The sequence below is a fragment of the Pelophylax lessonae genome (assembly GCF_965119305.1).
Source record: "Pelophylax lessonae genome assembly, chromosome: 6".
NCBI classification, from domain to species: Eukaryota; Metazoa; Chordata; class Amphibia; order Anura; family Ranidae; genus Pelophylax; species Pelophylax lessonae.
This window is the reverse complement of record NC_138773.1, coordinates 3,025,426-3,041,465: the sequence shown is the minus strand read 5'-3', so window position 1 is coordinate 3,041,465 and position 16,040 is coordinate 3,025,426. Positions and strand designations below refer to the sequence as shown.

At 43.6% G+C, this 16,040-nt stretch overlaps 1 protein-coding gene across 1 annotated transcript in view; it reads left to right on the top strand.

Moving 5' to 3' along the window:
- The window catches only part of LOC309557763 (uncharacterized protein), a 228,439-nt gene that overhangs the window by 173,126 nt on the left and 39,273 nt on the right, over nt 1-16,040 (top strand). Inside the window, exons 44-52 of the mRNA XM_082260528.1 lie at nt 5,784-5,914; nt 6,057-6,211; nt 6,779-6,936; nt 10,625-10,729; nt 10,808-10,881; nt 12,205-12,346; nt 12,427-12,522; nt 13,666-13,745; nt 14,273-14,356. Coding sequence (XP_082116654.1) covers nt 5,784-5,914; nt 6,057-6,211; nt 6,779-6,936; nt 10,625-10,729; nt 10,808-10,881; nt 12,205-12,346; nt 12,427-12,522; nt 13,666-13,745; nt 14,273-14,356 — 1,025 coding nt within the window. The remainder of the gene's footprint in view (nt 1-5,783; nt 5,915-6,056; nt 6,212-6,778; nt 6,937-10,624; nt 10,730-10,807; nt 10,882-12,204; nt 12,347-12,426; nt 12,523-13,665; nt 13,746-14,272; nt 14,357-16,040) is intronic.

The window sequence follows — 16,040 nt, the reverse complement described above, 5'->3', positions numbered from 1 at the left end:
CCTCTTCATAACTAGACATTAACCACTTGCCGACCGGTCACGTTGACCCTACTGCGGCAAAGTGGCTCGATATCGTCCAGCGACGTATACCTACATCGCTGGACTCCTCCCCTTGTGGGCGGCGCGAGCACGCCCCCGGAGGATCGCTCCCGCTGTATTCAGTCACAGCGGGAGTCGGGCCAGGGGAGGAGAGGCGGTGATCACCACCGCTCTTCCCCGATCATCGGGGATCGAGTGTGGAGGTCCGCCCACTTGTGTAAACAAAGCGGGCGGATCTCCTAAGTGACAGGCAGGGACAGATTGCAGGATTCAGCATAGCTCAACCTACGATCTGTCCCTGTGTCACTCAGTCCCCTCCCCCCACACACATTAGTAAGCACCAGGCATACATTAACCCCTTGATCACCAATAAAAGTTAACCCCTTCCCTGCCGGTGTCATTATTACAGTAACAGTGCAGATTTATAGCACTGATTACTGTAGTAATGTCACTGGTATCCCCAAAAGTGTCAAAAATGTCTGTCCGCCGCAATGTCGCAGTCCCGCAAAAAAAATCGCAGATCGCCGCCATTACTAGTAAAATAAAAAACAATAAAAATGACATAAATTTCCCGTAGTTAGTAGCTGCGATAAATTTTGCGCAAACCAATCAAAATACACTTATTGCGATTTTTTTACCAAAAATATGTAGCAGAAAACAAATTGGCCTAAAATGTCAAAAAATTTTGATTTTTACATTTTTTGGGGGAATTTCATATAAAAAAATGTGAAAAATATTGTTATTTTTTCAAAATTGTCGCTCTTTTTTTGTTTATAGCGCAAAAAGTAAAAATCGCACAGGTGATAAAATACCACCAAAAGAAAGCTCTGTTTGTGGGGAAAAAAGGGACATAAATTTAATTTGGGTACAGCATTGCACGACCGCACAATTGTCCATTAAATTAATGCAGTGCCGAATCGCAAAATATGGCCTGGTCAGGAATGGGGTAAAATCTTCCGGTCTTAAAGCGGTTAAAAATACACTCATTGAGAATTTTTTTGTCAAAGACATGTAGCTAAATACATTTTGGTCTAAATATATGAAAAAATTGAAAGTATTGGATATTTTTTAACTGTCAAAGTAGAAAAATATTGTTATTTTTTAAAAATTGTCGCATTTTTTTATTAATATCGCAAAAAATGGAAAGCGCAGAGGTGATCAAATACCACCAAAAGAAAGCTCTGTTTGTGGGAAAAAAAGGACATAAATTTAGTTTGGGTACGGAGTTGCATGACCGCGCAATTGTCAGTTAAAGTTGCACAGTGCTGAATCGCAAAAAAATGGCCTGGACGTAAGACAGCAAAATCCTCCAGGGGTAAAGTGGTTAAGCTGCCCTGATCACAAGAAGACTTCCCCTTTTTATGACAAATGTCAGAACAGCACCAGCAGATAACGTGGATATGCTTCAGCACATGACCACAGACCTGGAGTCATAGTCAGGCATTGCCAGCATTAGTGCCTGAAGGCCTTTTTAAGGACCAGAGCTAAATCAATGAATTGCTAGATGGTCTACAGCTATTAGAATGAGTGACCTGAGTGATCTTAGAATCCTGATCCTGTTGTTTGCATACCTGTTGCTAACCTGGTGTGTCTTGGACCTTCCTCTGTTCTGATCACCCATTGCTGGCCCAGCTTGCTTTGAACCTTCTTCTGCTCTGCCTACCCATTGCTGGCCAAGCTTGTTCCTGACCACAGCTTGTTCCTGACCACAGCTTGTTCCTGACCACAGCTTGTTCCTGACCACAGCTTGTTCCTGGCTGCTTGCCTTTCCAGTGTGACCACGACAATGAAATTTTCCAGAGTTTTCCACAGAGGTGTTTATATTCAGGTTGGACATTCAGCACTCGTGCTACTTTGTGCCTTCTCACTTCATGACAAATAAACAACTCGACATCACACAGCCCCATCACAAAAAAAAAACATATGTCTCTATGACAGATAGCTAGATCTCAAATTGCCCATCACAAGAAGAACAATATGACTCCATGACAAGGACAACTTTAGATCTCTATGACAGATAACTAGATAATAAACTGCCCCATTACAAAAATAATTTCACGTCTCCATGACAAATAACTGGATATCAAACTGCCCCATCATAATTATAACCTAATGTCTTCATGGCAAATAACTGGATATCAAATTGAACAATTATACGAGGAACCATATGTCTTAATGACAAATAACTGGATAGCAAACTGCCCCATAATAAGAGGAACCTTACATCTCCATGACAAATAACTATATATCAAACTGCCCCATCACAAGAAGAACCTTATGTCTCCACCATGACAAATAACTCGATATCAAATGCCCACCACAAGACCCTTACGTCTCTATTACAAATAACTAAATATCAAACTGCCCATCACAAGAAGAACTTTACGTCTCCATGACAAAAAAATGGATATCAAAATTTCCCATCACAATAAGAATCCTACATCTCCATGAAAAATACCTGGATATCAACCTGCCCCTTTATAAGAGGAACCTTACGTCTCCATGACAAATAATAAATATCAAAACTTCCCATCACAAGAAGATCCTTACATCTCCATGACAAAAAACTGGATACCAAACTGCCCCATCACAAGAAGAACCTTATGTCTCCATTACAAACCAATGGATATCAAACTGCCCATCACAAGGAGAACCTTACATCTCCATGACAAATAACTGGATACCAAACTGCCCCATCATAAGAGGAACCTTGCATCTTCATTACAAATACCTATATCTAACTGCCCATCACAAGAAGAACCTTATGTCTCCATGAAAAATAATTGGATATCAACATTTCCCATTTCAAGAAGAACCTATCATCTCCATGACAAATAACTGGATATCACTGCCCCATCATAAGAGGAACCTTACCTCTCAATGACAAAAAAATGGATAGCAAACAGCCCTCAACAAGAAGAACCTTACGTCTCTATGACAAATAACTGGATATCAAACTGCCCCACCACAAGAAGAACCTTACATCTCCAGTTCATAAAGCTGCTGCAAGCCATTTCATTTCTCCATATGACAGGAAAGGGAGGATAATTAGGGACACCAATTGGGAGAATTGGATTTTGTCAGCTTTTAAAGACTTTCTGTCCTTTTTCACTATAAATGTTGCCAATCTTTTTTTCCAGCTGGCCCAATAATTGCTTCATGCTAAACCATCAATTTTCCTTGTGACAAGGATGGCTATTAAAAAACAATACTGAGTCTGTTTTCCCCTTTATTATGACTATAAATAGTGAAAATTATGATTTTAATCTCCTAATTTCATAATTACAATTTTACAAAGTCTAAATTTATGACATTTTCCTCATCACAATTATGTCTATAAAATGATACATTTTAATCTTATAATAGTGACTTTAAAAACTCAGAGAAGTGTGAAATGACACAGGAAGAGATTACTTTTCTCTTTTATGAGTCTCCAAGTCTCCGCCATGCACTGATGGTGAAATACCTGACACTTCCTTCATGGATTTAATGTAGACAGGCGGAGCTGGCTTGTATCTGAGATGCTTTTGAGTTCCTTCTGAGTTACTACCAGTGGCTTTAACATTTACATTGACAGGTGCAAACACAAGCTCCCAGCATGCCTCACCTGCAGATAATGCCGGGGACATTTTAAGCTGGCCATACATGTGGCTGTTTGCCAAAGCAACTACATTAATTTAATTCCATTTTTTTTTTTTCATGGAAAATAATGGAAGGCTGGCCACATACAATGAGAGTGAGGAGTGGTGGAATGGTGATTAGAATCAAACCTTTGGGAAATTGGACTGAACTTTGACTGATCGAACACAGCTAAAAATATCAGTCGCCTTTGACAAGATTGCTATTTTGCCAGCCTGTTTCAGCTTCATTTCAATTTGTTCTTTCTAATGATTGCCCAGTATGCAAATAAGGTGTTAGTTCCATTTTTATTGTAATGTCCACCAGTGCTTTAAGTGGGCCGGTATGCACTGGTACTCAGTACCGCCACTTCCAAATATGGCTCTTGAGCATACCGCCACCTCTCCGTGTGCCTTAGCGCACCAGTACGCTCGCTTTGGGTATCTGCGCCCTCAATTGCCAAAGTCTGGTTGACCTTTCCTATTCAGAGAAAGGAACCCAGACGAGTGCTGAGGGCCTCCACCTTGGAAATAGGAAAGGGATAGAGAAACCAATGTGAAAAGATGTGAGTACCACAATGCCTCTCTTTTGACCTTGTTGGACTATTACTAGAGAAGTAGCCATTTTTGTTGAGGGATCCTATACCATGCCATGGGATTGTACTTATTCTGCTATATATCTATGGATCAGTGTTTTAGTTCCAGTCCTGTGGACAGATCAAACTGTTATGACAATAAAGAAGCTATTGTCTATTGGCAAGTCTTGCTTCTGTATATTGTTATGAAAAGGTCCACGGCTGCAGGCAATTGGGCTAAGAAAGTAAGGTCATGTTATGTGCGAGACTAAAGAAGTAACTTAAGATGCACAGCCAATACTGAGAAAATAAGTGTTGAGTGCCAACCTAATTTACCTAGGAGCTGGTGACAGCAAGCTGGAAAGAGGTTTACCCTTTTGCCTCAAAGCCCTAGACCAGGGATCCTCAAACTACGGCCCTCCAGCTGTTGCAGAACTACGCATCCCATGAGGCATTGTAAAACTCTGATATTCACAGACATGACTAGGCATGATGAGAATTGTAGTTGCTGAACAGCTGGAGGGCCATAGTTTGAAGACCCCTGCCCTAGACAATAGGCACGTGCAGTCTACTTTCTCCACTGCGGGTGGCGCTCAGCTGCATACTAGAGGGAGAGGATGTCAAGGGGAACATGGTTTCCTGGGTCACTGGAGAAGCTATCTGATTGGATGCATGTGCAACATGTGATTCTGGTGGCTTTCTTGGGTCAGGCAGAGTCTATTTAAGACCCTGTCTCCGGGGCTTGGCATGCATTTTGCATGTGGGTATTGTAAGGATAGGTCACCAGTCTGTCAAGAACAGTGATTAGCAGTAGGGAGAGTTTCCAGATGAGTAGGGAAAGGATAGGGACATGCCATTTTTCCTGGAGACCTACCCATTTGGGTACGGACCAACTAGGCTGCATTTTGCCCCTCAAGACAGATGCTGTCGGCAAATCCGAGACCTACTCTACTAAACAATGCTGTTACCTGTGAGTGTTCCCGGTTAGATCCCTTCCCGTTAGGCTTGTTGTGCATTGCTGAATTTTAACTTTAATACAAGCTCTGTTCTCTGCAAATGGAGTGTTTACTGCCGCTGCACCACGCTGCACCTTCCCACTGAAGGGCCCTGCATGAGAGTGTATTGTACATGTCAAGAAGGGTTAGAGTGGAAGCGGCTCAGGGGGAAAAAGTTCGCAGACCTGCCATCCATGTGAATAGTACACACATGGAGGTCTGTGTTGAGAACCAAGGCCATAAACTAGCTTAGCAACTCAGCTCCTGGTTGACTTTTGTTACCGATGACCATTAGTTTCAGCTATGTGGGGCAGCTAGGGGACATCAGGTGGTCAATCAAATTCATAGGTGGTGGGTTGCTTAGATTCTAGTGATTACTTTCATTTGTATTTGCCATTCCCAGTATCTCTGGAGAGATTGGAACTGACTGAAAACCATCAGGTGTAAAGCCAGTTTAAGGGAAGATCTCATATTTGGGAATTAGGTTTCATCTAATGCTCCTTCATCCACACATGGCCTGACCTCTCTCGTATCCCATTCTTGTCATTGTACTACAGAGAATTACTGGAAGTCTATTAAGCAGCAGAATAAAGTTTTTTGGGCGTTCTCTGAGAGGGAATCTTAATCTGACGGGGGATGGACTTCCATATCTGACCGTGGGGAGTGAAGGCCAAGTCTTTGTACTGAGGTGAGAAGAAATGAATTATTGTATCTGATATAAATGTTCCATCATACAAGGAAAATGCTTTCATAACCTGACTCTATGGCTTCTACCACTGATTGCAAGTTCAGATCTCTGGCTCCACTTTTCTTTTTTTTTTAACATTCAGACCTCATCCGGTTGTCTCTCTGTCGGTGTCCATGAGATTTCACCCCCGAGAAATTCCACTTTCCTCCTACGAATGTTCAGAAATAAATAGGAGAGAGCATGCATCGAATATCACAGTGTGTTTCACCCAGGAATTGAGAACTGCCCGGCATATAGGTGAGGATCAACCGGATTTTGGGCCTTTTCGACTCAACTGCCTTATTACACATTTCATATTAACAAGTTAATTCCGTATACTTAGGTAAAATATGGAAAATAAGGTAGGCTTCTGTAGATTAGACCCCAACATCCCAACATTTTTTTTGTATTTTTATTGTATTTGTATATATATTAGAGGGTTATATAAACTTGATATTGAAAGTTATGCTTTCTGATAGTCTCTTCTGTCTATGGGGGATTCTATAGATGAGACCTTGGTGTTATGTTCCGGCCTCTGCACAGCTGCTGTGCCCAATAAGAGGGGTGGTATTTTATGGAGAACGCAGCTGAAGTATTGGGGAGACCCAAAGGTGGGTGGGAGCAGAAAGGAGAACTCTCCTCCCACTGGAACTCCCAGTTACAATATAAGAAGCCAGATGTAGAGCCCACCAGCCTTTATCTATATCTGAATGTCTGTACGTACCATAGGGTGTGGTGAAAAAGGAGGAAAAAAATGACATTTGACTTTATAAATTCCAATGAAGTCAATACAATCCAATCACTGACTGTCTCTTTTCACCCCAGGTGGAATCTCAGCACAGGTGAACTACACACTCGTGCTGGATGCGGCATTCACTTTGACCCGAGCTGTCTTTTCCCACCAACCTGGCTCCAGAACAATCAGCAGTTCCATAGAGCTAACCAAGAATCCAAGATGTGACCACTACACCATAATCCTTCCTGTAATGCCAACCTAACCGACACACATTCAAATCCCATATATTTTGGCTAATTGACTACATGTTGTGTTACTCACTTACTTACTGTATAAAAAAAAACTATTGAACAAAAAAAAACAAAAAAAACATCATTTTATTACCACCATTATACATACAGAAAATACAACTTTAGTGTCTTTCCCCCATCACCAATAACATGAGAACATTATAATCTGTATATAAAATAAAGCACGTCCTTCCAGTAATAATATCCGCCATCTGGTTAGTTGATGAATGCAATGAATATGGAAATATATCATATCTCGCACCAATCCTCAACCTAACCCAACCCTACCACTAAAAATAAGCCTAATGCTAATCAACACCTACCGCAAATAATAACCCTCACCCTCATTCCATCCTACCACTAAGAGTAACCCTCGCCCTCATTCCACCCTACCACTAAGAGTAACCCTCGCCCTCATTCCACCCTACCACTAAGAGTAACCTCACCCTCATTCCACCCTACCACTAAGAACAACCCTCACCCTCATTCCACCCTACCACTAAGAGTAACCCTCGCCCTCATTCCACCCTACCACTAAGAAAAACCCTCACCCTCATTCCACCCTACCACTAAGAGTAACCCTCGCCCTCATTCCATCCTACCACTAAGAATAACCCTCGCCCTCATTCCACCCTACCACTAAGAGTAACCTCACCCTCATTCCACCCTACCACTAAGAACAACCCTCACCCTCATTCCACCCTACCACTAAGAGTAACCCTCGCCCTCATTCCATCCTACCACTAAGAATAACCCTCGCCCTCATTCAACCCTACCACTAAGAGTATCCCTCACCCTCATTCCACCCTACCACTAAGAATATCCCTCACCCTCATTCCACCCTACCACTAAGAGTTACCCTCACCCTCATTCCACCCTACCTACCACTAAGAGTAACCATCACCCTTATTCCGCCCTACCACTCAGAGTTACCCGCACCCTCATTACACCCTACCTACCACTAAGAGTAACCATCACTCTTATTCTGCCCTACCACTAAGAGTAACCATCACCCTTATTCCGCCCTACCACTAAGAGTTACCCTCACCCTCATTCCACCCTACCACTAAGAGCTACCCTCATTCCACCCTACCAATAAGAGTAACCCTCGCCCTCATTCAACCCCACCACTAAGAATAACCCTCACCCTCATTCTACCCTACCACTAAGAGTTACTCTGACCCTCATTCCACCCTACCTACCACTAAGAGTAACCCCCATCCTCATTCCGCCTTACCACTAAGAACTACTCTCACACTCATTCCACCCTACCACTAAGAGTAACCCTCACCCTCATTTAACCCTACCACTAAGAGTAACTTCACCCTCATTCACCTCTACCACTAAGAGTAACCATCACCCTTTTTCCACCCTACCACTAAGAGTTACCCTCATCCTCATTCCACCCTACCACTAAGAGCTACCCTCGCCCTCATTCCACCCTACCACTAAGAGTAACCCTTGCCCTCATTCCACCCTAACACTAAGAATAACTCTCACCCTTATTCCACCCTACCACTAAGAGTTACTCTCACCCTCATTCCATCCTACCTACCACTAAGAGTAATCCTAACCATGAATGAATTTTAATGCTAAGAGTAACCCTCACCATAATCCAATTTTGCCACTAACAGGAAACCTCACCCTGATCCAACCCTGCCGTAAAAAGATACCCTGGTCCAACTCTCCGGCGAAAAGTTACTCTCCTCCTGATTAATCTTTACCATAAAAAAACAGGCCTTCACTATAGTCCAACCCTATCACTAAGAATAACCCTCACGCTGATCCAATCCTGATGCAAAAAATAACCCTTACCCTGATCCAACCCTACCCCTAGTAACCCTTACCCTGATCCAACCATACCACTAAAAGTAACTCTCAGCCTAACCCAACCCTGCTGTAAAAACAAACCCTCACCCTGATAAAACCCTGCTACTAAGGGTAACACTCACCGTGACCTACCTTGCCTCTAAGAAAGAGTAACTCTCATCCTAATCCAACCCTACTACAAAAGAAATATTCACCCTAGCCCAACCCCACTACTAAAGGTAACACTTATTCTGATCCAACCCTACTAAAACAAACAAGAACCCTTACCTTTTTCCAACCTTGCCTCTAAGAGTAACCCTCACCTTGATCCAACCCTACCAAAAAAGATACCCTCACCCTAATCAAACACTGCAATTAAGAGTATTTCTCACCTTAATCCCTCCCTACAACAAAAATAACCCTCACCCTGATCCAACCCTGCTTTTAAGAGTAACCCTCACCTTGTTCCAGTTCTACATCTAAGAATAATCCCACCCTACAACAAAAATAACCCTCACCCTGATCCAACCCTGCCTGTAAGAGTAGCCCTCAACCTAATCCAACCTCGCTTTTAAAACTAACCATCACCTTGTTGCAGTGCTAAGAGTAAACCTCACCCTAATCTAATTATACTGCTAGGAGTAACCCGCACCCTGATCCAACCCTATGTCTTAGAGTAACCCTCACCCTTATCTAATCATACAGTTAGGAGTAACCCTCACTCTGATCCAATCCAAATGCAAAAAATAACCCTTACCCTGATCCAACCCTACCCCTAGTAACCCTTACCCTGATCCAACCATACCACTAAAAGTAACTCTCATCCGACCCTGCTGCAAAAACAAACCCTCACCCTGATGAAACCCTGCTACTAAGGGTAACACTCACCGTGACCTACCCTGCCTCTAAGAAAGAGTAACTCTCATCTTAATCCAACCCTACTACAAAAGAAATATTCACCCTAACCCAACCCCACTACTAAAGGTAACACTTATTCTGATCCAACCCTACTAAAACAAACAATAACCCTTACCTTTTCCAACCTTGCCTCTAAGAGTAACCCTCAACTTGATCCAACCCTACCAAACAAGATACCCTCACCCTAATCAAACTCTGCAATTAAGAGTATTTCTCACCTTAATCCCACCCTACAACAAAAATAACCCTCACCCTAATCCAACCCTGCTTTTAAGAGTAACCCTCACCTTGTTCCAGTTCTACATCTAAGAATAACCCTCACCCTATTCCAACCTTGCTTTTAAAAATAACCATCACCTTGTTGCAGTGCTAAGAGTAAACCTCACCCTAATCTAATTATACTGCTAGGAGTAACCCGCACCCTGATCCAATCCCACTGCTAAGACTCACCCTCACCCTAATCCGACCCTACCTCTAAAACTAATATTCACCTTAATTCAATCCTACTGCTAAGACTAACCCTCACCCTAATATAATCATACAGTTAAGAGTAACCCTCACCCTGACCCAACCCTACCTCTAATACTAACCCACATCCTAATCCAATCCTACTGCTAAGAGTAACCCTCACCCTGATCCATCCCAACCTCTAATACTAACCCTCATCCTAATCCAATCCTACTGCTAAGAGTAACCCTCACCCTGATCCATCCCAACCTCTAATACTAACCCTCATCCTAATCCAATTCTACTGCTAAGAGTAACCCTCACCCTGTTCCAACCCTACCACTAATCAATGCCCACCCCTCCTTTACATTTACATAGTCGTGATAATAGTTCAGTAGCAGGAGTCTGCCAGTATAATATAGGTTTGTAGTGTTGTAGAGATTGCTTATTTCTCCCATCTCTGTGTCTCAGGAGTGTGTGGAGGACTCCCTGTCCCCTCTCCGAGTTTTTCTTAACTACTCTGTTATCGGATCCCCTGTATTGAGCGAGGACTCGAAACCCAGACTCTCAGAAGAGGTACTGAGGGCACACGGGAGCTGGGGCTTATTAGGGTCTTAACTTTGAATCAACTGACTGACAATGTCACTTTTTCAGCTTTTATTTCAGAAGAATTGTGGTGGGGATGGAGTGTGTAAAGACGACCTGAAAGTCAACATCACATTTTTAAAGTAAGATAACACTGACAATATTACAAGACATTCTACAAAATTCCATAAATTTTACATTTATAAACTGAGCTATTAGCAACATATTTGTTTTTTGGTAATGGTAATATTTTATAAATCCTAGAATGTCAAGTTGAAGGGGTAGACTTACCTTAAGCGTTAGGACTAGGGTATCGTTAGGTTAGGTTTCAGAGTAGGGCTAAGCTTTCGTTTAGGGTTATGTTTAGGTTAACATTTGTGCATATGCAGCACCCTAGGAAAGTTAGGTAAATTTAGTTCTGTTTGGCTCCACTGTAATCAGTAGAACAGTTTGTGATTGCTTTGGGCTGTTCTGCAGGCTGAAGGCTTGATTGCTTCCCCTTGCCTTCAGGAAGATTCCAGAATAAAGTGGGTTGGGAGGATGCAAATCAGCTGTCTGAATATTTATGTTGTCTCAGCCAATCCCTAGGGAAGGGTGCCCAGTAGGTGACTGGGGGTGCATAAATATTCTGGGGCCTCATGACACCTTTTTCTTGTTTAGAAGGAGGAGATCCCTGCCTTCCAGGCAGCCCACCTGAAAATCTGCCTGTGTTCACTGTGGTCCCAGCTTCTTCTGAGCTGGGGGGACCTACTTGCTGAGGCTTGCAGCAGTTATACAAGGGGTTTTCTTCTGAGGATCTAGTCTGGAAGGTTCACTAAGGAAAGTCTTCAGATATTGGAAGGTGGCATCCAAGTATCCTGTGAGTACAGACCTGTATGCAGGATCCTAGTGTCTACTGCTGCTGCTGCAACCCCTTTGTATTAGGGGTAAAATCTGTCTGGCCATGGACATTGCATATGGTGTCCCAGTGCTGTCCATAGCTGGGGCGACCACTGAAGGGACTGTTCCTAGGAGAAGACAAAGAGTGAAGAGTGTCTTTTTTGCTATTGCTCAGAGTTCTGGAGTATAACACAGCTCCCTATTTCCTATGCTAGTAATTCAGCAATAAATGTAAAAGAAAAAGAACCTCTAGACTGTTTATTGAGCCTTGCTAGTGACTATTGCCATGCACCTGACTGCTGCCTCCCTAAACTGGAGAAGGAATCCGGGGCACATCAGAGGCCCTTTCAGGGGTGAGCGCTACACTTAGAAGGTAAGTCTAGTTATAGGACTAGTTTTAGGTATTGGTAACATATTGGTAACGCTTAGGGTTAGAGGTTCATTTCAGGATTAGGGCTCAGAATCAAGCTAGTTATTTTATTTCTGGTCTATTGCAGCTTATTTTTGTGCCCAAATTCACAACACGCACAATAAAAATCACATCTAAAATAAGGCATTTTACGATCACCCTTATGTCTCCCTGACAGCGTCACCGAGCTGGTGGTTGGAGTAGATTTTGACATTGGTGTGATGGTTTCCGTGAAGAACGAGGGAGATGATTCCTTTAACGCTCGTATAATTATCCCCTTCCCCTCCAGCTTATCATATCGCAGGGTGTCTCTGATTGAGGTAAAGGGGGGCTCTGTCCTACGTAACAAAGGGTCTCTGTCTGCAGGTGGAATCTCACTTTTGCTGTGTATGTCTCGTAGAGTGACAGGAAGGTGGGGGTGTCATGCTCAACTACAGAGGACCAGAAAGTGTTGAACTGTGCAGTGAACAGGCCTCTCCTGAGGGCCAACACCATGGTAAGAGGGGGACTGCTGCTTGAGATTCAACAACATGTAAAGAGGAGACAGCTAGGGACTACTAGAGACTGCCAATGAGTGTACGTGTGCATGAGACCCAACACCAGGCTAAGAGAAGACTGTTGGGGACTACAAGAGTCTGCCAGGGAGAGTAAAAGGGCATGAGACCCAACATCATTTAAGAAGAGCTAGCTAGGGACTACTAGAGACTGCCATAGAGTGTAAGAGTGCATGAGACCCAATGCTGGGCTAGGAGGAGACTGAGACTGCTAGAGAGATGAAGAGAACAGTAAACTCATTGCCAGGTTTGGAGAAGACTACTTGAGAGAATAGGAGTGTATGAGACCCAACGCCATTTAAGAGGAGACTGCTAAAGAGTTTAAAAGTGCATGAGACCCAAGACCAGGCTAAGAGTAGACTGAGAGAGATTACCATAGCCTACTAGAGACAGTAAGAGTGTGTAAGACCCAACATTGGGCTAGGAGGAGACTAAGACTTCTAGATATAGTAATAGCGCTTGAGACCCAACACTGGGCTTGGAGAAGACAGAGACTGCTAGAGATAGTGTAGAGTGCATGAGACCCAACCCTGGGCTAGGAAGAGAATGAGACTTCTAGAGCGAGTAAGAATGCATGAGACCCAACGCTGGGCGAGGAGGAGACTGAGACTGCTGGAGACAGTAAGAGTGCACGAGACCCAACACTGCGCTAGGTGGAGATGGAGACTGCTAGAGATAGTAAGAGTGTATGAGACCAAACACTGTGCTAGGAGAAGACCGAGACTGCTAGAGAGAGTAAGAGTGCATGAGACCCAACTGTAGGCTAGGAAGAAAAGTAGACTTTTAGAGAAAGTAAGAGTGCAAGACACCTAACACCATTTAAAAGGAGACTGCTAGAGAGTACTAGAGACTGCTAAAGAGTGTAAGAGTACCTGAAACCCAACGCTGGGCTAGGAGGAGACTGAGACTGCTAGAGAGAGTAAGAATGCATGAGACCCAACGCTGAGCTAGGTGGACCTCCATATTTTGGAGCTTTATCCTGAAATTCAGCATGCCTTTTCCATTATCCTCCATCTTTGCTCCTTTCCCACAGAACACATTGTCTCTAGAGGACCCTCTAATTTTTATCTCTCTATCCCTTTCAGGTGGTCTTCATGGTGAGCTTTCATGTTTCACCAACTGCTGATCTTGGAGACACGTTGAGGTTGACGGCCAGTGCAGCCAGGTAACCACCATTCCACTTACTTCACCCTGGTGCCTTGGGCACTCACACCTACAGTATAATCAGGGGCAGATTTGAACCTTTGGGAGCCCGGGGCCCTTCAGGTTTGGTGGGGCCCTCATACACAGGAATTCAAATATGAGGCGAATCACCAGAATTACACATCAATGTCCATTTACTCCATGACAACTGACAGGTTATATTGTACATACATAGAAAGGACAAATGATGGAAATAATGTACATGTATGCACAAACCAGACAAACTCCAAATGGATTATTAGATAAGACAAATTCAAACAAAACACAGCCATGCCTCTATGCACTCATTAATATCCATAGACAGCAATGGTTGACTCAACAATTTATGTAAAGCTACTAAACTCTGAACCTGTCCATCCAAATGTTCAACTTTTCTTTTAATAAATATATATTTTGTATGGTGGATGCCCTGCTGATGGCGGGCCTGGGACAATTGCTAATTTTGCCCCCTTTTCCCTATTCTGTAATTAACATGTGGTCTCTTCACAGCGATAACAGTGAGTCTTCCAATGATGCCACGAAAGCCTCTTCTCAGCTAAGAGTTCTCTATGCCATCTATGTGACCATCACCAGGTGAGCCAGTGATACCCAGGGGAGCACAGATAAAAAAGAATCAGGCAATTCAAAAGGAAAGAGGAAAGTTAAATTAAAAAATCCACCCAGACGTGATATTTCAGTGTTTGGTGGATGCTGGAGACCTAACCCATCTGACAGGCTCTTCTGTCTCTCAGGTACTCTATTAATGAGATCTCTCTGCACACTGCGTTCCCAGGTCTGTACACCTGGTGTGCCCATTATGAGGGGTTCCCACCATCCCTGTGCTGAGTTCCTGGGTCTGTACACCTGCTGTGCCCATTATGAGGGGTTCCCCCCATCCCTGTGCTGAGTTCCTGGGTCTGTACACCTGGTGTGTCCATTATGAGGAGTTCCCACCATCCCTGTACTAAGTTCCCAGGTCTGTACACCGCTGTGCCCATTATGAGGGGTTAATTTTGTTTATTGGAAATTCTTACAAACAATCAACTTATATACAATAAAACCATAATAAATAAATTATAAATAACATATTTACAAAATAATTAAATATAACTATACAAAACAAGAACATAATAAATAAACCAAATTGCGCACAGAATAAACCCTACGAGAGAGCCAGACTAAGAAACTTCACCATGCATGGAGCCTTTAATCAAAAATTATATTTTATGACTGATTTTCAGCTGATAACATTATTGGTTGCCACTTTTAACAGATAATTGAGGCAGCCGTTTCTTAGGCTGACTACTCTCTCCCCCTGGAGAACCAGTGCGCTTCAGTGCACCCTGCGACTCATCATCCATAGAAGACGCTGTACTCAACGAGTCCCATTCATCGTCATCATCTGACAGGACCCCAAACTTATTTGTCAAAGGCAAAACCTCAGGACTGTGGGTAGCTGAACACTTTTTTTTCCTTCTTTTGCCCTTCTTTCTTTTCTCCTCCAACCATTCCACATCCCCCTTGGACAAATTGGAAATAACAGTTTCCCCACTCTCACCTTCCCCTTCACCCCCACTCTCCCTTACCTGATCTACCACCAGGCCAGCCTCTTCACCATTCTCCCCACTCCTCTGCACCCCATGGTCCCTAATAGAAGCCCTGCAATGTCTAGGGGAGGGGACTGGCACTGTACTTGATGCCCCTGCCTCAGCACCTCTTGCCGCCTCTGCAATTTTGGAAGACATAGACACAGAAAGATTGGACACATTCTTAGTAACCAATACCTTACATACAGACTGGGAAGACACTGACACACTGGGAATCGGCACAGACTGGGGCACCACAGACTGAGAAGACACTGACACACTGGGCATTGGCACAGACTGGGGCACCACAGACTGGGAAGACACTGACACACTGGGTATTGGTACAGTCTCGGAGGGAATCGCAGGCACCCTAGCTGCTGAGCTCGGAGCATCCTCCATGTCCAGACGGAAAAACTCTCTCATGAGCTCAGGCTGGTTGTGCATTGCCTCAGGACACTGGCTATAAGGATGCCCAACTGCATTGCACAAGTTGCACCTTATAATATTGCAATCTTTTGCCAAATGCCCTAAATCCTGACACAGAGAGCATTTCATTACTGGACAGGAGGATGCAAAGTGCCCTTTATCCCCACACTTATTGCACAGCTTTGGCTGGCCTGGATAGAATATGGTCAGTCTGTCCCTCCCCAGGAAAGCTGAGGATGGCAGATGCTGGATGACATTATCAATGA